This window comes from Xiphias gladius, chromosome 23, assembly GCF_016859285.1.
Source record: "Xiphias gladius isolate SHS-SW01 ecotype Sanya breed wild chromosome 23, ASM1685928v1, whole genome shotgun sequence".
Classification (NCBI taxonomy): Eukaryota; Metazoa; Chordata; class Actinopteri; order Istiophoriformes; family Xiphiidae; genus Xiphias; species Xiphias gladius.
Window position 1 is genome coordinate 23,201,001 of NC_053422.1, and position 26,888 is coordinate 23,227,888.

The window sequence follows — 26,888 nt, forward strand, 5'->3', positions numbered from 1 at the left end:
GTGTGTGGTTTTCATGGACCAGCTACTTAAACTTTTAATGCTGGCCTCTCATTCAAAGTGATGGATTCACTCTGCCAGCTGAATTACAGTAGTCGTTGTTTTGAGTAGGGGTTGAAATAATGTGCTGTGCTGAAACTGACTTTAAATTCTTCAGAAACAAATCCCCCAATCAAACGTGTTGTCCTTTAGGTCTAGAGACAGTTGTGTAATATTTAGGTACTATACTTTGCTTATATTTCACTTTGTAAATCTGCATATCAAAACTAGTATAAACATTTTTGCAGTTAACTTTCCACTGAAGGGAGCAAACGTTTGACACCTTAAAGGTAAATCATTTACGATTTATTTAAACATATTAATGTTGATTTTATCAATACTTGCTTCTACATTTAGTAATTTACTGGGTGCTGTTTGTTATTGAAGATACTGCTTTTTGTATCTGCCCTGCTGCTTTTGATGCATCACCTCCTACTGTACACACCTCGAAAAAATACACAAAGCCCCTGAAATTCAGACAAATTGCAGGTAAGGAAGCATGACTCACATCAGTGGAGATCTGTGTCATGCTGTAGATTCATATATTTTAAGAATAGCACATCATTATCTGAAGGCAACACCACTAACCTACTATCACTCAAAATTAGTGTATTCTTAAGTATGAACAATGAAGCATCAGAGCATATAATCTAATGGTACGGATGGTATCTAATCTAATCTGGGAGACATGTAAATTGACCAGCAGGCCTATCATGTGACCACGTGTGCATTATATCAATCAAAACAAGCGTGCACACAAAATGGCACTTACGCTGCCGTTTCTTGCGTGTGACGACACCTTGCCCTCAGCTCTCCTGTGTCTGTGGGAGGAGGAGGAGGTGGACGTAGTGGAGCAGGGCAGAATCCCTGTGGTGCTGCCCTCCTGGCTGAGAGAGGAACTGCTGTCACAGGTTCGTTTACGTGGAGAATCGTCAGAGAGGGGGGACAGGAGGGGAGGAAGCAGCTTCTCGTTGCGCCGTCGAGACTGCTTCCTGTTCAGAGGGCTACTGAACACACACACACACACAAAGGCACAAAAATGAAAAAACTGTGATTATTTCTTTATTTTGTATAATGGTACTGTGCATATTGCTTAATTATGAGTTGCTTTCTTTTTGCAATTAAACACCTACTTTACAACTTAGTGGTATGGGAGGATGAGAGCGGTAAGGTAGTACTACAATTCCCATTAGTGGTTGTTTTTCAGGTCATATGTGCATTAGTTTAAACAATGTGATTTAGTTTGCCTTTTAAAATTTGTCATGTGTTCCTTAAAAGTATGGCTTGCGGAAACTTCACCAAATATTTCCAAAAAAATAGGTCACAAGTAATCTTAACAATAAGGGGAAACAAAGTAAATAATCAAACAAATGATGGCTGACAATTTATCAATGTGATGTATCCAACAACTCCAACACCACTAATACCAAAGCCATTGTTACCTCAATATATTTCTTCATAGCACAGACAGATGAATGTATCATAATCCCACAGATGTTATATCAAATATACCTTATAATTCATATTTATATTGTAATTACTTTAGTTTTGCAGAGCTACCCCATGCCTCTCAGCTGAAAGAAATACATGTGCTTTGGGGATTCTGGTGTAATTACATTTTAAATGCTTTCAGTCCCTTACAATTACGGCACTAACCTAAACAGCTCAAATGGTATTCAAATATTTTGCAAAAACAGACCATACCTCTACAGTCTATTACTTCTACTTTCTACTGTATATAACTCGGTCTTCAGAAACATATACTCACTCCTGTGATGTATTTTAACCTGGAACTATTGAGCACATGCAGGAGACTTTTAAAGTTGAAAATAAAAATACCTGCATAGCAGCCAAACAGACCTCTGTTTTTTCTTACTGCAATTCCTGAAGTGTCAGGGTATTGACGTCCTGCTGCGTGCCTGTTAGCTCCATTTTCAAGCTCTCCTGCCCCACCATACCACCAGGCTGACCACTGCGACCCCAAACCGATCCTCCAAACTGCCCTGTCTCCTTACCCTCCAATCCAGCTCTAACTCCACCTAAGGCTCCCTTGAACTGTTGTTGTTAACTTACTTCTTGGGACTTTGGACTAAAAACCTCCTATTAGACTATATTTCTATTATTATTACTACTTTCTGTTCATTTTCCCCATCCACAGGAAAGGGGAATCTCTCTCTGAATTTTGAATTTCCTCTCCCAATGTTTCTTCCACTTTTCCCCTTTCATATTTAATTGTTGTGTGTTTTTCTTTGTTTTTTTGTAGGTTTTTTTTTCTGTCTTTTAGCATTAGCGTCTCTTGGCTTGGGTTTAGAGAGAGAAAAGATGCCATCAAAATGTTTTATCAACATTGTCAAAAAAAAAAAGAACAAACCCTCAAAGAATAAGTACATTCTAACACCTCAAACATTCAGCATGTAAACCCTGCTTCTAAAAGCTGGGCTAACATTGTCTCACCATGTTGTTGCAAATTCCTTTGCAGTTGCTAAATAATATTTTCATCTAAAACTTGTAATTCTGCCTTCTCTGCTTGAGCATGGACAGTTATTCCCTCAGCTGCCTTATTGTGGCTCTCGTGACTCATATTGTTTGCAACACAACAGATAATATTTTTATGTTTTTCCTTTGCCTGCAAACTCTGGGGGTTTGATGCAGTGAGAAAAGTTGCTGAGCTCGCAGAACAACGCCCCGGGCCCCAACATTAGTGATAATACACAAAGCCAGGGAGACAAAGACTAATTAGTTGTGTGTGTGTATGTTTGTGTGTGTGTGTGTGTGCTGTCGTGTCTGCGCACATCATAATTGATGGGTGCTGGTGTGTTTGTGTGTATGACTATGTATGCTAATTTGAGTGCATTTGTGTGTGTCCTTCAGTGGATGCCGGTGTGTGAGTGTGTGTTGTGTGCAGGAAAGTATGTGAGAGCTCTCATAGTTCTTTTAAAGGGATAATAAGTTAAGAAATTTACCGCCCCATAGCACAAAATGACCACAGTAAATCTGCCAAATATTCCTCTGTAATACATCTGCAATGACTGAACTGTTACTTGACCGGGTGGGAAGATTTCTGGCTTTTAGAGTCCAAATAAAATTAAATTGAATTTTTTTTGGTCTGCTACATCATACATATCTACTCTGTAAATCACATATCCTGTGTTCTACTTTGAGGGAAAGAAAGCAGGAACCAAAGGGCAGAAATGTATATTTTATTTACATTTTATTTTTATTTTATTCTTTGGTCTCATGATGAATCCCCCTTTCTTTGTATTAATTAAATTAATGACCACGGTTAATTCAATTTTGGTCATTTTTTAAGTTGGATCTGGTCTCATTGTTATCTGGATGGAGAAAACGCAGTGAAAATGCAATCTTTTTCCTTTCACAAATATGATAATGGTTTCATAAATCTTAAAGTGGGTTTTCAACAGTGTTAATGCTTTAACTAGGATGTCTCACACCCTTTCACAAAAAGTGATGCAAAAAATGCTCAGTATTGTCATTTTTCAGGCTAGTTACGTAACTAGCTGCTCAGCTGCAGCACATTTAACAGCATGAGGGCTTAGCCTACCTGCAAATGCCACTTTGGTCTGTTTAGATGCTGCTGTGGTCCTTACTCTTTAATAACGCTGCTGACAAAACACTGTCTAACCATGGCTGGTACCTACAGCCCAAGTTTGTTCTCTCTTGTTCTCCTGCCAGAGCTCAGCCAGCCAGCTGCTGTCAATCAAACACAAACCCGGACACGCCCCTCCAGCCGCTGGGACTGAAGGAGCTTTTCTGATATTTCCCCAGAGACCTTTTCTCTTCAATTTAGTGATAAAAAAAACCAACCTATTAATAATACATTCACAATACACTGGTATAATTTTTTGACGACAAATAGGGATGACTAACTGTGATTTCAGTTGGACCTTAAGAGTATTAATGGCCCTAATTAAAATTTCAAGCTGCCATTTTTTCCCATTTTCGAGTGCTCAACAAAAAGGACATCACAAGGGTAAGACAAAACTTTCCTCGGGTGAAAAACTCCATCATTAATGTGACTTTTCTAATTATGTGTTCTCAAAATATGACCTAACTGATTGAAATAGGATGATAATAACTGTCAAAAGGCACAGGTTCGAAATTACTGAATGAGTCTGAGCAGGGTGATCTCATCATCCACTTTACAGCTTCCATAAAAAGCCTCCTGGATGATAAACTGACACTCTGGTGGCACTCTGGCAGACTGAGACGTCTGCCACACAAAGTCACGGGTTCAGCTCCAGGTCACCCCCTCTTTCCCTTCCACCTTCCCCTGCTGCATTCTCTATCATAACACAGAGATGCTATAAAAATATTTCCTCTGTGGCTGTCACGTTGAGGCTTATTTGTAGCAACAGCCAGCTTAGTCTGTTTTTAATAATTCACATGGAAAGCTGAAATTCACAGTTTGTCATCCCTGTGTCACACTGCGAATTGAATTTGCCTCCATAATGACTTCATCATCACATTAAAAAATTTAAACCTTCCTAAAAATACTCTGTCTCCAGTAAACTCGTCTAAATACCTATACCAGTGTCCGAGGTTGTGGTGGTCAGTGAGTAAGCGAGGTGAATACCGGTGGAAGGTGGCCGACGATACAATGTTATGATACTCTGGTAAACCTGTTGTGGGATGTATGAACTGATTTGGTAGAGATGTTCGTTTTGTGTGCTATGTGAGATTTTGAGACCAAAATTAGGAGTGCAAGCATTTGTGTTAAGAGGTTTGCACGATGAAGCAATGAATTTGGCTTTTAACCGTAAACGGTGTTGGTATTTATGCATTTATTGAGCTCTAGAAAAAATATCCTGATGAGCCAAAATGTATTCCAACATATTGAGGCCACATTGCATTCTGGATTGATATTACTACAGTATCTGTCTCCTCTCCTGGAATTCCCCCTGTTAGTCTCAAGAGTTTGGCTTGTTGATTCTGAGAGGACTGTTGCCAAAACCTCATGATTTCTCTGATCCCTCACTGCAGTATTGTGTACTCTTCCTCCCAGTTAGTCCTTTGGGGGGCTACACTGTTAATACTTACTCTGTAGAGCTGTTCTTGTGGTTGTGTATTGGAGAGATGCAGGGTGGGAGGAGCTGACAGTCTTTGTCCAATCGCAGCTTCTTATTGCCATTGACTGATGACTCAGTGTGGTCCGACTGGGAATATAGAGAGACAGATAACACACAAGTTAGAGAAAGACAGAACATGTGTTTGCAGTTGAAAGGGGGAAAATATACAAAAAACTGAATGGTTAGGGACTTAAAAGTGTAGAAACTCTAAACACACCTTGTGTTTCCTCTTGTTCTTGCTGGTGTGTTTCTCTGTTGGGACCATCATGTTCCCAGCTGCTTGTCTCCTGTGTTTAACTCCGTTCTCTCCCCTCTCCGTCCTCCCAGCCAGCCTGGGATTACTCTGCTCTTGCACAGGGGGGTTGTCCAGGACCCCTAGACCTAGGCATACCTTCTCTCTGTCCCTCGTCGTTGTCCTTTCCCTCTCCCCAAGTCCAAATCTTTCTCTGTCCTCTCTATCTGTCTGCCTCTCTCTCTCTGGTAATCTGTCTCTGTCGCCTTGCCTCTCTCTGTCCTGCACTAATCGTTCATTTTCTTCCTCTGGTCTTTCCCCTTTAGTTAACTTCTGTCTTTCTCTCAGCCCTGGCCACTCTCTGTCTTCCTGCTTCTGTCTTTCTCTCTCTGCCACACCTGTCCTCTCCCCCTGTCTCTCTCTGTCTCTCCCTTCACTCCCGTCCCTTTCTGCAAGTCCCACCCTGGATCTTTCTCCCAAAACCTGGCCAGGCACCCTGCTGAGCAAACTCAGGTCGATTTTCACCCATAAACTCTGGATCTCTTGGTACTCCCTAAGGGGGGAGAGAGGCACCTCGTGTCCTATGTTGGAGGGTGGTGACATGGACTCCACGTCCTTACACTGCCCTCCTAACCCTCCAGGATCAGGAACAGAAGTACCAAATGAACCACTTAAGTTGCTAATGCTCAGGGAGTTACAGCTATTATTGCCGCCATTATTAGCGCTGCTGGTGGTACTATTACTACTGCTACTACCATTAGTGGTCACATTGCTACCATCTTTGACTCGCAGCCCCTTCCCTCCAAATGTTCCCACACTCCCCACACTGCCAGCAGAGCCAAGGCATGGGAGAAGAGGTGTGTGTATGTGCGTGTTGGACAGAGTCTGTGTGTTAATCGCAGAGCGTGTCGTCTGTGGCAGAGCAGGGATTTTGATGGCTTCCTCTGAATCCGACTGGCATTCTGAAGAGGAGGAGGAGGAATCTGTTTCAATGAATTCTCGGGACTTGGGTGTGATTCTGGTGCTTGGGCCTCGGTGTTTCCTCTTATCCTGTAATACAGACAAAAATGAAAAAACAAAAATGGGAGGATTTTGAGTTGTTTAAATAAAAATATTATTCAAATGCATCAACCCATAAGGATCACCATGGAAAAGTGGAAAAAGCATTTCGAAAAACACACAGAGTTTGTGTTCTCTCCACACCCGTCACTTTGTAAAATACTGTTACCAGGCTAAAAAGGAAGCTTTTTATCTTCTGAAATCACATGCCATTTATGATATATTTTTAAGCTACAAAAAACCCTGCAGTATACAGAAGGTAAAACTGGTATCTAAGTATATACTTTATTTTACCGTATGTGATAATATCAAGCAAATTAGGTAATGCAAGTTGTCAGCCTTTTCTAATAATGTGTGAAGAGAAATTAAACTTTTTTGATTGTCCAAATTTTAAAGGCTATCTTATTTCCTACAAAACCTGGGCACAAAAGTTTTTAGTGCCCATGTTCATTGTTTTGAAGAAACATGTCACCTAGTATAACAGTGTAGCTCAACTCTAGGACACAGAGGAATGAGCTACTGTATATCAGGCTTTGGACACAGAGACAATACTTGTTAACAGGATCAACTGATTGCTGGTTTTTGGTCTTTTTCAATCTGCTTAGTTTATTTTCTTGGTACATACAGCTGCATCTCTTGCCCTATCTTGTCTCCACACAAAATTGTCCCTCAGTTGTTGAATTCTTGATTTTTGATGCAAAATGATCAATGATTGTTATGTGAAACAAAAGTGAGGAGTGAGGAGCAGTGCGATGTGTGCAAAATCAACATGAGAAAGCAACCACATAGGCAGATGCTGCAAATAAAACACTGCTAATGTTCCCAGTCCCCAGCAAAACCCACTCGCTTGGCAGAAACAAGGCGACAGTTTTCTGAAGCTTTTGGAATTGTTCCAATGCATGTTGCCATCTGTGAAAATCCATCCTCAATATATGCGTAGTTGTGCTTTGTTGAGAAGTCATACACAGTAGCTGAGGAGAAGCCTCATAGTGGGATAAGTGGAATTAATTTTTTGTCTGTTATTTTGTTTTCCCAAGGCTGAATTTTCCCGAGAAAAGTATAACAAGTATATAAAAGTATAACAAATTGATAAGTAGGCATTAAATACTAAATGATATGTACGGTAGTTTGGAGGTGTGAATGGCTGCTGGGGTGATAAAACCTCAGACTGCTGTTGAAGAGGCGGCACATGTTATGCTCAGGTCAGTTTTATAAGTCTTGTCTTGGGTTCTGACAAATATGCTGCTGTTTGCTAGTTTGTTACATCACCGTTGGGCATGTTTGGAGAAGCAACAGGCCTAAAAGTTTTAACCAGAGAGCTTTTTTTTATAGTTAGAATCTTTATATAATCTTTTTTCTTGTAATTTTCTGTATACGTATTACATACATAAAGCCATTCAAGTGTTTAAGTGACTTTCCTTCTTTCTTTCTTTATTCATTCTTTCTTTTTCTCCTTCAAACTATCTAATCTTCATAAAACCACTGAGTTTTAACTAATTTTAGGTGAAAACAATGGACGATGATTCTGTTTTATCTGTCTGTTCAATCCTTTCTCTCTTTCCTTTTAACATTTTCCATTTTGCGATAAAAACTAGTCACTGTTGAGCCATAATAATCATGTCATAATACAGTTTTTCTGCTGAAGAGTTTTATGACTTTGACAAATCATCCAGAGACTGTAAGATAAAGTGATCGTTACAGGATACATGGATAATGTTACATATGTGTAGGACTTGGGCTTGAACTATATTGAAGGATGTGCTTAAATGAAGGGAAACTTTCCTGCAGTAATTGAATCATGCACTCCAATTGTCTATATGTAATTTCTCCCTTTAGAAAGTCATTTGTATGATTAAGGGATTGTTGGAAAACTGCCGTTGTCGTTTATTCAGTTTTTGATGATCCTCATGACCAACAAACACACACACGTATCCCAAAAACCCACCACACATATCCCCCAGAACTAACCTGGTTTACACTGACAGAAGGTATTGCCACAGGGGTTTGTTGTAGTGCTGCTGGTGGAGTAACTGCGTTGTTGTTTGAGTTGGTAGCAATGCGAGGCTCTTTCCTGGGGGCTGTTTTCCCACTGGGGGGTTTGCTTCGCGGCCTTGGGGGGTTCTGGTGCTCCACGGAGGGGGGAGGCAATAGGTCCTTCTCCCTCGCTGCAGGGCTGTAGTGGGAGGACACACAGTAAGAGGACGCGTCACAATTCAAATTCGTTTCACCCTCAAGGAAGGCACTGCTACTGTTGTGCCATTTTACACTGATAAACAGTAAAACTTTTCCTTGGTCAGCTCCAGAGGGCAAATGAAAAAATAGAAGACAGCATAAAAAAAATTGAAACATAATGTACTCTGCTGAACTTGTTTTGATGTGGAAAGCTTAAAAGTGAAAAGACGGAAGGAAAGAAGTGATTGAGGAAGAAGAGAGTAAAGAAAAGAAGCTAGGAAGCCTGTCTTTTTTTTTTTTTTTTTTTCTCGAATTAGCCGAACGTCAAGCTGAGCAGGCAGTGTGGCATTGCTTCTAGTCAGTCTGAACATTTTTCACAACAGATGTGTTCAGTGGCTAGTTGCCAAAAAGCTTGATGATGCACTGGAGCCTCTGTTAGCTCTCAACACTAAGTGACAATTCACAGTAGTAAAGTGTTTAGAGTAATTGTTTTAGTTTTGCCACTAACAAATAACATGTCAGTTATAATACACCAAACACGAACCAGGCTGTTGGATTTGTTTTGTTCTCTTCAAAATATCAGACTGACTTTGAAACAATTAATTTACACCTTCATCTTCTTACTTGTTGTATTTTCCACAGAGGAAGTTCAGACTGAAAATAGTTTAACTTTATTGATTAACAACAGAAACAACATTATTCTTGGATGCACACATGCACAACAAAGACCCTTAATGTAGATGCCACTGGTTTGAAGCATCCATGAGTTTGGTTTAATTCTATTTTATTGGTAAATATCAAAAGGTGAATGTCAATGGGTCCTTTTCTGGTCCTAAATCCGTAACTTGCGGGGTTCCCCAGGGCAGTGTTCTGACGCCTTTTTAAAAAATTTTTTATATATAATATATTGATGATTAAAAATCTGTCTGTTCATGTGATGTGTTACTTTATTCAGATGATTCTACACTGACAACAACACATAGAGATTCAACTGAAGTAGATAATACAGTATGTTAAGTGTCAAGCTGCAGAATATTGCAATGTAGCTCTGTGGTAATAAACTCTCCACTCATTTAAGGAAAACTGCAACTCACCAACTCAGTTGGTGCTGATGGATTTGAGCACTGCAATATTAAAAAAAAAAAAAAAAGACTTCCCTCCCTTGAGCAAAAATTAAGAATGTATAGCCCTACCCATTTTCTGCTGGATCTTTATTCTTGTCCAGTAATTCTGTCTATCTAACAGTAAATATGCGCAAAACAACAATTTTGTAGGTGTAATGGAAAAAGCAAGAAATGAAGGAAATTATCACTAAAAATTTTACATTTGAAATGAATAATAAACAATTCATACGTTTGGATGCAGCTACCAATTTATTAAAAATGTAAATAAAATGTCCCTTCCGTCCTTCCTTACCTCTGCTGGTTTGCTCTGCTCCATGTCTGGTTCTGATTATCCTCCACACTGTTTGACCTCTCTGTCCGTCTGGGCTGTTTCTTCCCTGTAGTGTTCCTCCTTGGGGTCGTGACCTCTGGCCCTGACAACAGACCCGGTGACAGCCTCATCTTTGACCTCTGGCCCTCCCCTGATGTCTTCTGGCTGAGCTTGGCCTTGGCCTTCTCTCTGCCCGGGCTGGGGGAGCGAGAAATGATTTTTCTTTCATGTCTTTTTATTGATAGAGACAATTTTTTGTCAGTTTCTGCCTACAATGTGTCCACCCATCTGTCAGTGTGCCATTCATTCATTAATTCCTTTAAAAGATGTTATTTGAAAAGTTACTTTGGCAAATTTCCAAACAAATACCAGAAGGCTCCCCTCGTGTCCTTGTGTTCCACTGTTGGTGCAGCTGGAACAGGGGTGTTATTGGATCCGCAGGGCTTGGCCTTGGCAGCCGCTGCCACTCCTGGTGCTTCACTCCCTGGAGAGAAAGTCTCTCCCTGGTTGATGGAACCTAAGCAGCAGAACATTTGACCAGAATAACTTTTTCTAATCAAACTGAAGTATGTTTATCTTATCTATGATAATGTTACTTTTCGACACACTGGCTTTAACCTTCTATAGCTACCTACCTGTGCCATGATGTTGGTGCTGTGGGGGAATCAAAGGTTTGGTTTGAGCTTGGACCTTGTTCAACCAGCTGTCCAGCTGCCACTTGTTGGTGGAGGGGGGCTCAGGCTAGAGGGGAAAAAAAACCCCTCAAAGATATTGAATATACTCTGCAACATCTGCTTTTGTATCTATGGGGTCACTGTAATAGCAAAATTTATTGAAGTGATTAACAACTCAAGGGAAGACACCAATTTGAAATCTGATACAACTAAAGCAGCAATTATTGAATTAATATGATAAATTACAAGATGTTTAGTTTTTGCAAACATAAAAAAATCCTACATCTTGAAATCAGCTTGATTTATTCTCGTCCTGTGTTGTGGATTGTTTTACTGTACTGGATAGCTGCCTATGTGTTGCATGCTTCTCTGCTGCTCAACCGACATAGTTTTCTCTCTCTTTCACTGCATTTCTTTTTCTCAGTGCATATGATTGCAAAGTCTCTGAAACCAGGCAGTGTGGAGCTATTTAAATAATGTGATAAACAATGTTCCAAGTCAGTTTTCTGCAATTGGATTTCTATGACTTTCAGAATACCACCCAGAGATCGGGGGACAAGGCCATTTAGTGTACAGTGTACTCACACTCATAGTGAAATGAACAGTGATTCAGGGAGAACTAAGGAGGCAATTCGTTTTCATCTGTGTCTTTAAGAAATGTAAACAAAATTGGACAAATTATCAATATTTTCTTTTATTGTTGAATCGATGAATTTTTAATTGGGATTTCTGCTCCAAAATCCAACATTACCTCTGCCTTTCATAAGAAAGGGAACCAGAAAAAATAAGTTTTAACACAGGGCATAAACAAAACCTTTGAATGAATCCGGTAATGATTTGTTTTTTCCAAATTAGCGTTACAGATATGCATCTGGCATAATCCATAGATGAAAAGCAATAATACAGTACTACTTTTTTTCTAATATTGTGTCTGGAATATACAGTTGAGGGCATCTAGGTTTTGCTCCCACTGTATGAAAGTTGAATTAACTTATTTTAAGTCACTATGGGCACCTACTAAATGATGATGTACTGTGACACTGTGAATGTGAACACCGAGACAGCTGCTTAAACATGAGACTTCTACATACATTATATAATCATTATCTTCTGAGCCTATTTTTTCCATGTATTTCTCAATAAACGAATCATAATACTGAATAGTCTAATAATTTTGGAATGTGCTACATAGTTGTTTCTTCTACAAAAAAAAAAAATAGCTTGTTTCAATTTGAGTTCAATTTTGCTTATGTTATCCATTTGATACATTTCATCCTCATGTTATCCACTGTGTGTGCACACAGTTACAGGGAACCCACATAAACACACGCATTCACACAAACGGAACACACTTGTCATCCTACCTCTGGAGTGTTTGTGCGGGAGGCCTGGTTATACTCGCTGTCACTGGAGCTGCTCTCTGATTCATCTGTGTCAGACTCCGAGCTGCTCTCTGATTCACTGCTGCTCCCCGATGCACCACTTTTGTAAAAGACAGACAGAAAGAAAGATGGGATGAAGGGATGAAAGAAAGAAGGGAAGAAAGAAAAAGAGAATCATCAGGTCAGAATGTAACAAAACAAAAAAAGCTTCATTAGATGTTGAGAGAGCATATACCGATGGACACTGTCACTACTTACGGGGTTACAACTAGTTATGACAAAGTTTCACACTTAACTGGGGGACCTGACAGGGATGCCCACTCTCTCAACTGCTATTTGGTATTTTTAAACAAACCACATTGTAGCACTGGCTGGAAGAACCAAAAAGAAAAAGAATTCGCTATGCAAATCCTGGACACACGATTAATCGTTATGCAGATGATTTTTTACGTTTATCTTTAATAGCCCTCAGATTCATAAACCTCCTAAACTCTCAGAATACACGATAAATAGGTCTAAAACAGTCATATGTCCGACACGTTGTTCTTCCATTTACAATATAAAATACCTGAGTGTTAATATTTCCTTCAGGCTGTGAGAGTTGTCTTGTCTTAATTGCACTACCTTCCACTCTCCTTAATTGGAAAAATAGCAATAGTCAAGACAACAATTTTTTTTACTTCAAGTCCTATGTCCTGCATTCTGGTGACTTTTTATGCACCAAATTGTGCCTTCTCTGCATTATTTTATATTGGAATTATATTTATTTAGGTAAAGGAAAACACAAAATTCAGACAGCAGGTGATTCGGGATTCACTTCATTTTTGTAAAAAAGCAATTGCAGTTTAGAATTACTTTTTTTATTCTGAGTTGAGCTACTATGGACACGTTTGCCCTTTTTCCATTTATACCACCCCAGGCTTGGAAAACACTTTTTAAAATGTCCAGCTGTTTCCGTGACCATGGGGATCCTGACCATAGTAATGAACTCTTATCTGTTTGTCTACCTCTGCCTCTCTCTCTCACTCTCTCTGCCTCAATGAGTGGTACTTCCTGAATGAAGTCTGCATTTTAGCAAGATTCAATTAAATTTTAGCCATTATTCATATGATCATTTCATCCCTAGTAGTTTAATGTAACCTATGCACAAATCACATGAGAGAGAGAACGCTGTTAATTGCGTCACTCACTTAAGCTGCACTCCCCCTGCCACCTAGGGTATTCTGAAGGAAGGAAGTATGTATTACCCAACAAATAACTACTATTAGGTGACACTGTTTCATCAGTGCTTGTGGTCAGACTGAATTGAATAAATGCATTCCATGGTTGTAGACCTAACTTACAAATTTTCCTTATAGTCTAAAAAACGTTTTCCAATCTCAGATAATTTACATTGCAGCAAAATGCCTCATGTTCATGCATGAAAACATCCATTATTTAACACTGTATTAATTTATAATTTGTAAATAAATTCCAATTGAAGAAATTCAAATTTAAATGTCCCACGCTGTCAACAAACCACATGCAGTCATTCATTTGACTGTCTTTGGACAGCTGCTGTGCAGCTAATGCTGGATTAGCTGGACTGCTGCTATTTTAGCTAGCTAGCAAGCTTTTATGGGCAGGCAACATTACCTTAAGATTAGTTAGGAAGCTAGCGAACAACACTTCTGAAAGTAAACTCGAAAAACACTACCCTGGGGCTCAGAACTCACTTGGTTTGGTGACTTTTTGGGAACAAATGTCCTAATATCGGACCTCCTCTTCATCTCCCCTTCTAGCTCCTCTATGGACGTCAACCTGCCTGCATGCACATGGCGCCAGAGGAGAAGAGGAGACACGGTGCCTCTGCTGACTGAGATCACAACACTGTGTGTGTGTGTGTGTGTGTGTGTGTGTGTGTGTGGTGGGGATAATCATATTTGCCTGAAAAAATTCAGTGGTTGCATGAGCTCATAATTCATATTCATATCCTGGGAGTAAAAAATGACCCCGTGCTGAAGAAAAAAGACCTGCCCCATGTCAAAGGCATTGTTGCATGTATGAGTAACGTTATAGCAGTTTTTCAAAAATACAAGTCTTCTGCTTCTTTCATGTTTTTATTGGAGGGGACAAATGCACTTACTCTAACTTTTAAGGGGGGTGTATCCCTTGAATCCCACTTGAAATCTACGTCTATGCTTACTTGGACAAACATCTCCGACTGAACCTTCTTATGTAAACATATCCATAGACAAAACCACAACTGCTGCAGAACCCCTCTCAATACCTCAGCTATCACAGCCGTGGTCAAAATCAACAACTTTCAAATGAAACTTGCATGAGTGGTAGGGAATGCGTATTCTTCAGGACTAATAGATGAAGCTCTGTCATCTTCACTGACTCACCCTGCCAGCTGGTCTCAGTCAGTGTCAGGGTTATTTGAGGGACCTGCTGGGACGTGGCTTTCTTTCTTGCTCCTACTTGTGGCTTTGGTTTCAAGATTGTAGCTTCCCTACCAGTCAAGTTTTAACCAACTGACTTGTGAGTTAGCTGAAACATGTATTTGCCATTACCGCAGAGTGGTAAGTAGGGTGCTAATTAGCAATTTGTTTTAAGTCTATGTTTGGAACTTCCCTATACTGTCTTTCAACTACTAATCCATTTATTAGTTTCAGCTATTTCTGACTTTTACTGTATAACTTATTTTAATCTTTTATTTTTTTAGTGGAGAACCTTTGTGTCTTGTCTCTAGTCAGTTCATAGCACTTATCCACTAGTTATCCACTGTAAAAACAAGATCAAGATACTTCATAATCTGCTCCAGCTACAGAACATGAAGTCAAGCTCTTTAGTAGAACAAAACTCTCTCTAGGTTGTAAAAATTAGTCTTTGTTTTCCTGTTCTGTTGTATATGTATCTTGTGTTACCACTTCAGAAAAAGGATAACAAATGGAGAGGTCATTGACCTTGTTACTGATTTAATGAAAATTAGAAAGCAACTGACAGAAAACAATAAACTGCTATTAATGAACGCATAAACACAACGTTTTAAACTAGTTCAATTGTCTCATCCTCTCTGGTGCTGTGCTTGGCCTTCGGTTGCTGTTCATCCATCCTTCCACAGCACTTCGAAATGGCCTCCTAGAGGCAACACACCCGCTCGTCCGAACTTAAGAATACACACAAACGCGCCTGCACACAAAGAAATTGCAATTATGTGTAGTTCTCTTTTTGTATGCGTGTGTGTGTGAGTTTGTACGTAATTTCAGTTCAAGGCTGCCATCACAGCAGGCACCAATCTGTGTGAGCAGTCAAGCAGCAAATCCATCAACTGTTCCTCAGGCAACACACACACACACACACACACACACACACACACACACACACACACACACACGCATACACTCACACACATACACTCAGTGAAAAATACTGTATGAATGCAGTCTCTGCCCTGTTTTTCTTCTTCTATCATTACTCATCTCTTCTCCTTCTCTCTCCTTCAATTTCAATTAAATTTTCACCTCACTTTGCTCTATTAGGATCACAGTTGAAACAATATTGGCAAAACGACTAGTTAAACTCCCTGCATACATGTTGTGTATCTGTGTGGGTGTGTGTGTGTGTGTGTGCTTCACTCTTTTTTTATGAAGACCCTCCTCCATGCAATCACTGCCAGCTGTGTGTTTGGAAACATATCAAAGAGGCTTCAGAAACTGTTTAGAACTAATACAAGAGAGCTAGTCAGGTTTTGGTTTTACTAAATGATGCAGGTAGCAACAGAGAACATTTAGAAGTTTTTTGTGTGTGTTTGGTTTTCATTGTTAGTGCTGGCTAATAAATCCGCATCACAATAAAACAAGACATGCTGTCAGAGATATGATTCCCATTAAGAGACCTATCACTCATTGCATTCAGACTCTCTCTAAGCTGGAGAATTTGAGTCTCTTTCATCCACATCATTTCTAAATAACCACTGTGTGGTGAAAATTGTGTATACACTGTTTGATGTCAGGGCTGCTGAAACATCTATTAGATAACCTTTCATTCTGGCCCGGGGAACGTATTGATGAGGCTACGTGCATATAAACAAAAACTGGCAGTGTATCACAGCAGGCACAGCAGGAAAAAGTGCCAGAGACAGGGCTGTTAAAGTCCTGTGCTTAATATTTACTTTTTTCTAAAACAGTAATCGAAATCTTTCCCTGACTTCAAACCTGCATTAATTGATTTTTTTCTTTTTTTGACCACTGGGGGGGGGCACATTTAATGTAAATACAAAATTATCACCATATAAAGTTGACATGGCAATCTCTTAGCAAACAGTTGCCTATTTACACATTCTAGCAGATACAGGCCAAAATTTGCATTTATTTGGAGTTATGTTTCTGGCCACCTCATAAATGCAAGCCTAGTATTCACGCTTTAGCTCTGTGTTCGGTCTCCACCAAGTCCTGAGGGAAAAATATTGCTCTCTTTAATCAATCAGTCAATTTTATTTAGTGCAGAATCACAGTGAAGCATGATCCCAATATACTTTACAAATAAAGAGATTGCATGGGATGAAACATACAGCAAGCAAATAAAATAAAAAATAAAAAATAAAACAAACACATTAAAAACATAAATTTTAGAAGGATTTTTGAATATAATCATCAAATGTGATCAATTTTTTTTAGTTTTTGTCATGATTCTAGCTACAAAATTCTGAACAAGCTGAAGACTTCTATTATCACAACTACGAAGACCAGAGAAAAGGGCATTTCAATGATCGGGTCTGGAAGTTACAAATGCATGGATTACGGTTTCAACATCACGCAATGATAGAATAGGTCAGATTTTAGCAGTATTACTGAGATGAAAAAATGCTGCCTTGGTATTGAGCCTTGATAGGAGACGGGAAACGTCAGACGACAATCAAAAGTCCCCTCTAGCGGGCTTCCCTTCATGCACAGTGAAACCCTTACAGGTGATCCAGAATGCTGCAGTGCGTCTGGTTTTTGATCAGCCTAAACGGGCAAGTCACTCTGCTGCTCATTGACCTCCACTTGCTACCCATGGCCACCCAAATCGAATTCAAGTCACTAACGCTTGCTTACAAAGCGACTTCCGGGTCTGCACCCATCTACTTGAACTTAATCATACCGGCTTATGCTCCTTCTCGGCCACTGCGTTCTGTTGAGGAGCGTCGTCTGGCATTGCCATCCCTGCACATTGTTCTTGTTTGTGTTTTCCCGATGGTGTAATGAGCTACCAAATGTTATCAACACAGGGGCATCCCTCTCTATCTTCAAGAAACTCTCTGAGAATCATCTCTTCCGAGACTACTTCTTTTCCTAAAACTTCTAACACCCTAATATGCTTAACTAACGCTAGCTGCACACTCTTAGTGCACTTCTCTACCTGATCTCCTTGCACTTTGTTTTTTGAATAGATCTAGCACTTAGTACTTATTTCAAGGTCTCCTACTGTACCGAAGCTTTAGTGTTGTCCCTTACTTGTAAGTCTCTTTGGATAAAAGCGCCAAATGAGTAAATGTAAATGTAAAAGGTAAAAACCACTCCAAGGTTTTTGATGGTTGAGCTCTCAGAAATAATACAGCCATCAATGTTAACACTCATCTCAAATAAAGGCCTATATTTGGCTGATCTAACAACTAATAACTCTGTTAAATCAGCATTTAATAGCTGAAAGTTCATACTCATCCATTTTTTAAATTTCTTATACACATGCCTCTAAATTTAGGAGTTGGGAAAGGTCATTGGGGTGTATCATCAGCATAGAAATAAAAAGTAACACGCTATTTAGAGATGATGTCACCAAGGGGAAGCATATAGATAGAAAAAAAAGCATAGGGCCATGGACCAATCCCTGGGTACATCAAACTTTACTTCATAAAATTCAGAGATTGTATTGTAACTTACACGTTGAGTTCTATTTGATAAGTATGAATGAAACCATGAAAGCACCATCCCTTGGATACCGATATGCATCTCACAGCGGCTTAAAAGTGTGCTGTGGTCCACAGTGTCCAAAGCTGCACTCAAATCAAGAAGAAGCAACAATATTGTTAGATCAGAATCGGCAGTAATTAGTAGATCATTGACTACTCCAGTTAAGGCAGTTTCACTAAAATGAAAGGACCGAAAGCCAGATCTAAATTTATCAAAAACATTGTTGTTTGATATCAGGCAGTAAGTTAATCAGCGACAGCCCTTTCAAGTAATTTCAACATAAAAGGAGATTAGAATAGCGACTAAATAATACTGCTGGTCGCTAACTTTGTGTGACATTTGTAGCTGGGCAGGCAGCGTACAGTGGGGGTTTATCAGAGCCTTTTTGTTGAAAACAGATGCCTGCTGAAAATGAGGTTGATGAGAGTGGTGAGAGGGAACCAACACAGTAAAGCTTTGGGCTGTAAAGTAAAACATTAAGATGTGAAAATGGGATGACAAAGTCTGACAAATGATGTGTTAAAAATCATTGGGATGTAATTTTTTCTTGGATCAGGAACGTCAAACATTGTTTCAATTTTTCACAGTGAACAGCCTGCTCATAAATGGATTACTGGATGACTCTGGTAGAGATGCCAGACAGATGGTGATAGCAGAGATATCTTATACGTCTGTCTATGTCTGTTTTTTTATGTCCCTTATTGCCTTTAAAGAATCATTTGATGTGTATGTAGGAACCAAGAGTCCTGTGATGCAGCAGCAGCTCTCTGTTTTAGAGTAGAGTCATGACTATTCTTGATTCAAATCCAAAAGACGATACTGACCAGACTCTGCCACAACTATGATATGTAACATTTTTTATTCTTCTACAAAACTGACAACTTTTTCAATGTTTAACAGTTGGAACGAAATGTTTCTGAAGAATGTGTTGTTGTTGAGAAATGCAGCAGTCAGTAAGTGCATTTCCATCCCCTATTTTTATGCACATTTTCAGTTTGCACATTAAAAAACAACCTGAGCAGAAAACTCAGAAATTCGAAATCACCCAGCATAAAATTGTGGTTGAGAACTACTGAATCCTGGTGGAAAAAAATCGGGTCTAAAAATAATGAAATCATCCTTAAAAATGTCAAAGTTTTTAACTGCGTAGAAACTCCCCCCAGGTTATTATAGCCCCCAAAGATTCAAAAAACTATCACAGTGTACATGACCTCAATGTCCTCACAGGTAGTAAAAGTCCTGGACATAGATTGTAGCTGGGTACATATTTTTCAGGCAAAAGCAGCTTCTATAATAAAAAGTAGTTGTTATTTTTACTGGAGAATAACGATTATCAGGGATTCTCCTCAACTAAATCCAAATTGATTGGGAGTGGAGCTGCAGCCAGTTTAGAAAGTTTATCACAAATACAGTCCAACTGCTTCTAAATGTGCCACAAAAAATGATACCTTTTGGTGGATGTTTTCATCCGGAGCACCTTATTGTTTGATGAGTCCCTGCATTTTAACTCTGGAAACAAATTGCTTCCCCTGGTGGGCTAGCCAACATTGTCGATGAGACATTGGCAAGAAATCAAGGTGAGAACAAACATAAACTGAATGTCTGATCTATAGAAGTGTGCCGTTCTCTCTTGTCATTACTGCTGGAAATGTTGGATAAGATCTTTTGGTTTTTGGGCGTGCTGGGCTTTGTCATAAATGAACCCTGAGCCCAGAGCCTGAGGCAGTGCAAAGGAAAATGAATGATTTAAGTTGCTGCATTAATGTTTTTATGCGCTGTCTTATTATTGGATGTTTACAACATGAAATGTCTTTTTTACTCCACAAGAGAAAGTCTCCAATGGGTTGTACATAATAGACAAAATCGTTCAGAGGAACATTTAATAAATTTGATGGTAGTCTTTTTATGGTGTTTCACATCATCCCTTCATTTGCCAAAAGATGAAATTGACTGGAAGCATGAAACGAGTCTATATTTCCCACACTGATATGTTTGTATTTATGTTTAAATAGCGCCGTGTGAAGTTAAAGGAAAGCGTGAGTGTCTTTTCTTCTCAATGGGATTTTCAGTTGAGTGCTCTCTAGCCTATTTTATTCTGGCAACATAAACAGTATGCGCTGGAGGAACAAGATGAAAGGAGATGAGTATGTGTGTGAAAGCATTACGTCCGGCTCACTTTCCTCTTTTTTTTCCTCAGGAATCAGCCATCAGCTGTCAACAATATTTTAATACCATAGTCGGTGCTAAATTGAAATGCAGCGTCAGCTACTGCAGACTGACACGCTAGCTTTATACTGGACATTCAAGTTACATTTCTATGCTATTTTGTATCAACTGAAACATATAAACCTTATCCAGGGGTGAATTTGTTCACATTTTAGTATTTCCCTATATGTGGATGGATGACTCATTAATGAACGACCAGTTATTATTTTAAATATAGTAAATGTATGTCAGTTATCCGTATGTTAATAGTTAGTTAGTATGTCATCCATCTTTAACCACAGAGCAAAGTTTCATCTTGTATTTTTGTATCTTTTATTCAGGCAAACTTCCGTAAAGTAATTCAACGTCAGCTCTCATTATCAACCACATGTTCTTGATATCCTGTGTTTTCAATAATATCTTATGTTTCCTCATTCATCATCTTTTTTCAGCTCCATGTATCAATGCAGAACATACAAAACAAAGAAAATAAACTTAACATAAACAGAATATATACACTATATTAAAGACAATCTCATCTTCAGTGTTTCATACTGGTGTCTTTCTGCTCTTTTCTATATCTTATACATCTATACAAATATTTAGCTTATTAAATACACAGATCCTCCACTCTATTTTTCACGTATTTGCCCATGTCAGCGTTGCATAAGTAACACAGATAAGACTTAGAAAAAAGCCTTTGTCAGATCTTCAGGCTCCAGCAAAGGCTGTGGTGTTTCTCTGTTTATTTGGGTGATAAAATCACAAGCACAACAGGGGAAATGAAAGCCTCCCAACCCTGACAAAATGATCTCTGGTTTGATGTGTCCAGTGCGCCTCACAAGATCCACACGACACCCACATACTTTTCTGGCTGCAGTTAAGCTATAGCAGCTACACTTTCGTCTACAGTGACTTTACAAAGGTATTCATGGTTGGAACCATTGACAAGGTCAAGTGGAGAACTGGCAGTAAGCAAATAATGTCTTTTTACATTACATCAGAGAGATACCTTTATCTGTTGTGTGGATACAGGTAAGTTCAGCTATCTTATCAGTAAAATGGCATGGCCTTAAAGTAGATTGTTTCCAATTCTGGCTGCTGAAACACTTTTTAGTGCTCGCCACCTTGTTCCTTGTTACAGTTTTCTAATACGCTATAAGCTGATGCTTGAATAGAGGTAATCTAGCGAAATTTAACGTGATGTTTTTAAGTGAATAAAGTTCATTCTTGACTTTGAAAACAATAGTTTGACAAGGAAAGAATGTACTCTACGTCAATGTATTAGCTTTTTCAAGAGCTTTCTACTGCATTTGAGTCGATTTCACAGTCTTTCTTAGCAGAGCTATCTAGCTCAGTTGTCATGGCGGAACATCAGTGACAACTGAGTTTGAAAACTGGTTCTATTAGGTTGCAGCAGAAGCTTATTGACTACCAGATATTGTGTAAGTGCTATGCAAAGGTAACTGGACTTGTTCGAAGTTCTTGAAGACGTTTCTCCTCTCAATCGAAAGGCTTCTTCAGTTCTAACTGACTAGTGGGGAGTTCCAGGTATAAAACCTCCGGTGAGATCAGCAACAATAGTGAGTCGTTGAGGTCACATGAGTCATTGACCCTCCCGGTCATCATGTTCAGTGAAGGATTTGACTTCATGGTCAAAAACAAAACCCATGAAGTTGAATCCCTCACTGAACACATCAATGCAGTGGACAGCAACATCAAGTTCACTTGTGAGGATGGAAATAAATTAGCCTTCTTGGATTGTGCGGTGCACATCCAGAATGACAGAAGCCTCAACATTGAAGTATACCGGAAACCCACACACACAGATCAATACCTACTGGTTGACTATCACCACCCACTGGACAAACTTGGGTGCATCTGAACCCTACACCATCGGGCTCAGAATGTTCCCACAAGGTCTCAGGGGAAAGAGAAGGAACATAAACACATCAAGGAATCACTTAGAACTTGTGGTTATCCCAACTGGGCCTTCGTCAAAACCACAAAAACAGGCAGGACAGACAGAGAAGAAAACTGCAATAAACGAAACAACATTGTCGATCCCTACTTTATTGGATTATCCGAAAAACTCAGGAGGATCTTCTACAAACATAACATCCCTGTGCATTTCAAGCCCAGTAACACTCGGAGGCAAAAACTTGTCCACCCTAAGGACAAAATACCCAGGCGCAAGCAGAACAATGTAATTTACGCAGTTAAATGCAGTGAGGAATGCACAGACCTGTACATTGGGGAAACTAAACAACTATTACCTAATTGCATGGCACAACACAGGATAGCCTTTTCCTCAGGTCAGGACTCAGCAGTCCACCTGCATCTTAAGGACAAAGGACATTCTTTTCAGGACAGTGATGTACGCATTTTGGCCTGAGAATTTTGGTTTGAAAGAGGAGTGAAAGGAGACATTTTTGTTAATCTGGAAAAACCGCCACTAAACAGAGGAGGTGGTCTGAGACACCACCTGTCAGCCACCTACAATGCAGTTCTAAGTTCACTCCCCAGACAGCTTAACACCCACCCACACCAGGACTCATATGACCACTCACATGATGGCAAGATGGGTCAACAATTCACTTATCACCCAATTGATCTCGTCAAGGTGTTAGCACCCATCCACACCTTGACCCATGTGATCCTAAGGACTGACATGATGACTGGGAGGGTCAACGACTCATGTCACCTCAACGACTAGAATGACGAGAATTCAGCTGAACCAAACTTCAAATCCAAGCAGACACATACAAGTTAATGTTGAGCAGAAAAAGCAGTTTTTACACACGATATCCGTGATTATATATACAGCCAAAAAAGGAAAGAAATAGTGTAGTGTCTTTAATGAACATACACAAATCTTTGTCTATACAGAATGGATCTACAAAACGATCACTTAAAATGTGTTTCATATGTTTTTCAGCTAAAGCAATATACATTTTTTTTATGGTTCTATTAGGGCAACTCAAACCACTTCCAAAATCATGGTTTTGGTTTAATGCTAAAAAAACTCACTGATAACATAGAACTGAACAATGTTTACTTTTAAGTCCTACCATTTACAGTATATGGTGACCACCAACCCTGACCACCTCCCAAGACTGGAGTGGATTGGGAAAAACACACTACCAGTAAATATAATTCCTGCAGCAATTATATGTCCTTGAAAACGTATTTGGCCAAACCAATTAGTAGGAGATGAATGTAATTTCTAGGAGACAAGGTGAGAATTTAAATTAATGTAACAAAAAACAACCCCCCCCCCCCAAAACTCTAATTTTAACTTCCGCCAGACACAGTCTTATAGTGTGTGTTCGGTTTTATTGTCTGCATCTTCCACTTTTCCTATCTTTTTCAATTTTCTATTAATTCAATTTAATTTACTGGTAGCTTCATCCCACAGGACATGTTAGCATGTAATGGCTGATCAATACCCTCCACTCTGCTCCTCCCTCCAGACTGTCTGGACACCTGAGTCAAGTTGTTCAGTATTTTGCTACTTTAGACCGAGAAGTTAAACTTTCTGCCTTCACTTGAATGAATATCTTGTCTACCACCTGTGTGTACTGATTGCATCCTGAAGGTTCCTGCCTCTTTCACGAACTCCTCATCCTCAACTGTCCTTGCTATTTTTTTTAGAGTATATTTCCTAAAGAATGGAATATGTCTGATTTTATATTTCTTTAATCTGCTACTCATTAAACTCATTATTTATTAAACTACTTAACACATTTTTATAACAAGAATAGTATAAAAAAGAAGGGAAAATAGTACAAAGGTTTTTTTTTCTGGCAAGTCTTGAATACTGTAGTTTTAATATAATTACAGGGCTGTAGCTACCATTGTAGAACTGTACCATCTACAATTCTATAATTACCGAAATATTGCACATGTTGGGCTTTTAGGGGTGATCCTAGTGGCTTCTACACATAATGTCTTACAAATTGACAAGTTATAGGAAAAAAATAAAAAAATAAAAAAATAAATTTAAGGGGAAATAGTATTTTCTGTGAGATTTACATACTGTACCAGCCAGTGGAGAGATGACTTTGAACCCAGATATACATAATAATGCAGGAAGATTACACTTGTAGAATATTTAATAATGCAGTTAAATGGATAAATAAAATGTGAAATTTTGTTGTTTTGTGAAATAATGAAAAAAATGTACAGAGTTTGGTTTGTTATGAGTCAAGAATGGATTGGGTGTGCAAGGTTGGGCTGGGAAATTCTGGACTCATGACTTCAGTATTCTCACTATCTATCTATGCTTTCCTCCATGTGCTCTTATAAAGCCTCCAGGGTCGATCTGTGTTATAGTGTATGGCTCAGTTTGGACCGTGTCACCATTAATGGACCAACAGGAATTGAACATAAGGAGGACAATAAACATACAATAGACAGTTACAGCTTTTTCTCTCCCCCCAATCGCTTCTGTTGGAAAACTGAATTGATCAGCCTCTACAGACAATGGAGCGAATGGCTTTGAGCCAGACAGGCTGTAGCTCAGATAAACCACAGCCAGCAGAGACGACTTGTTACAAAGTGTGATGTAGGAGGATCATGCTGAAAAACAGGTAAGTATAGATTCTTAAAATAAATAAAGAAACTGAGTGAAAATATGTAGAATTCTAATGGTATTACGCCACTGTGAAGTGCAGTGTTGATGCCATCTGGGCTCAGTTCATCTGTCATCTTATCATCTGCCTTCAGCTCGCTGGTTCTACCCTCCACTTGGCAGGGCTTTCCGCTGCACAGCTGGCTTTACAATCTCTCTCTCTGTCTCTCTCTCAATCACTCACACTCTCACGTGTTTGTACACTGCATCTTGTGTGTGTGTGCGTGTGTGTGTGTGTGTGTGTGTTTGCAGGCATATTTGCATTCGTGGCTGTTTATCTGACTCGGGGTGTGTGTAAACCTATCATATGTGGACCATTTTGACAGGATTTATGACATTATTGCACTTACTTTACTGCAGTCTACCAATGATATGAAGATATTTGACCCACCGACAAGGCATTGAAGCTTAACTGTAGCAGAAGCAGACAAATACCATTCATACATCCATCGATAACCATATTCCAATGAATGTGAATGCAGGTGTTTTTATTTGTAGTAGTGTGTATGTAATCCCTGTGGATTGTGGGTGTGGATTTTGTGAAATCTTTCTTTTTGAAGGGAACAGTTGAGTGCTTTATTGAGTTGAGTTGAGTCTTCATTTTTCTGTTTTTGCTATTTTTTTTCTAATGTGTTTATAAAATATTATTATAGGAGCAAATATTTCATGCCAACGTATTTCCTTAAACATACAATACTAAGATTGCATCTAATGTATCAGAAAAAAAACTTACAGAACATTTATCATGGTCGGTTCCTTGTGTGTCAAAAAATTATGAATTTCAAGTCTGAAAAATAAAACTTTTTCACCCTTCCAAAAGTACAGTTTCTGATGGGTTCCAGCATTCAGGAATATGAGTGTGAGTGTGTGTATTTTTGTTTGTGTACGTGTGTGTGTGTGTACGTGTGTGTGTGTGTGTGTGTGTGTGTGTGTGTGTGTGTGTGTGTGTGTGTGTGTGTGTGTGTGTTTGTTTGTTTGCCTGAGGCAATACTGTGGGGAAGGCTATAATAGGTTTCCATTCCTACATATGTTTCGTAATGCTCTCTGGCAGCAGCAGGAATGACAGGGTTTGAAGGAGCGTTTCACATTCATGTCACATTTGATGAACCTGATTGGGAGGTTGCACCTACACTGTTTAACCTGTCTGTGTTTCTAACCTGCCAACACGTTTGTGTTATTGATCATGAATGTGAACGCATTCATCTCTGAAGAGGTACATCACAGGACAAATGAAGTGCGACTACAGATTTCTCTTTCAGCTGGTTTGCTTTTATGCGGTTTAATTTTTGTGGATAAATAACTGATTAGCAAGTACACTTCTATTCTTTTCCGGTGTTAATACCGTGTAAGCTTGGTTCTCTTTGTCTTAACAAGTAAAAACTTTCATTTATCGATATTTTACCCACAAACCCGTGGTGTTTTAAGGTTATCACCACCACCTGATTGGAAAACGACTGAGACAGCATTTTCAGGGGCCTGTGGGGTATCTGATTTTAGAAGGCATCAATTTCACCTGGCAAACCAAACCACACTGTAGAAGTAAACACCCCAATGTTAAAAAAAAAAAAACTACTCAAAATATGCTGCCAGTAAATGTAACCTTAAAGGCTTAGCCACACCAGCTTTTACCAGCAAAATTTCAGAGTGAAATCAAACTAAACCTGCACCTAACTTTTGCATCAAGTTCAACTTTGGTGATCTTCGGCATGCTAATTGATGCTAATTTGCATCATTGACCAACAGCAAACTTGACAGTGATGCCCTCTGAGAACAGAGAGACAGAGAGTCCATAACAGAGGAAGCTATTATAGTTTATCAGCTGTGTTGCACAATACAGTTTTATCGAACTTTCCCTCTTGGAGAGTTAAACTGCTCCACAGAATAGGAATGGTTTGGACAAAACAAGCGTTGATGACACAAGTACGTCTTTTGAATAAATTGTGTTGTATATAACTTATTGTCCTGTTAGCAACCAAGATAGCTAGCGTGCTAACTGACAATTCACCTTCTGCTTACCGACTGCAAATTAACAGTTAGC

At 39.2% G+C, this 26,888-nt stretch overlaps 1 protein-coding gene across 1 annotated transcript in view; it reads right to left on the bottom strand.

Annotated features, from left to right (window-relative positions):
• Nucleotides 1-26,888, bottom strand: part of LOC120785812 (AF4/FMR2 family member 2-like) — a 134,314-nt gene that overhangs the window by 194 nt on the left and 107,232 nt on the right. The window contains exons 11-18 of the mRNA XM_040120771.1: nucleotides 12,059-12,176; nucleotides 10,656-10,761; nucleotides 10,390-10,537; nucleotides 10,003-10,218; nucleotides 8,383-8,587; nucleotides 5,341-6,405; nucleotides 5,095-5,210; nucleotides 809-1,043 (exon numbers count right to left, since the gene is read on the bottom strand). Of these exons, the coding sequence (XP_039976705.1) occupies nucleotides 809-1,043; nucleotides 5,095-5,210; nucleotides 5,341-6,405; nucleotides 8,383-8,587; nucleotides 10,003-10,218; nucleotides 10,390-10,537; nucleotides 10,656-10,761; nucleotides 12,059-12,176 (2,209 nt within the window). The remainder of the gene's footprint in view (nucleotides 1-808; nucleotides 1,044-5,094; nucleotides 5,211-5,340; nucleotides 6,406-8,382; nucleotides 8,588-10,002; nucleotides 10,219-10,389; nucleotides 10,538-10,655; nucleotides 10,762-12,058; nucleotides 12,177-26,888) is intronic.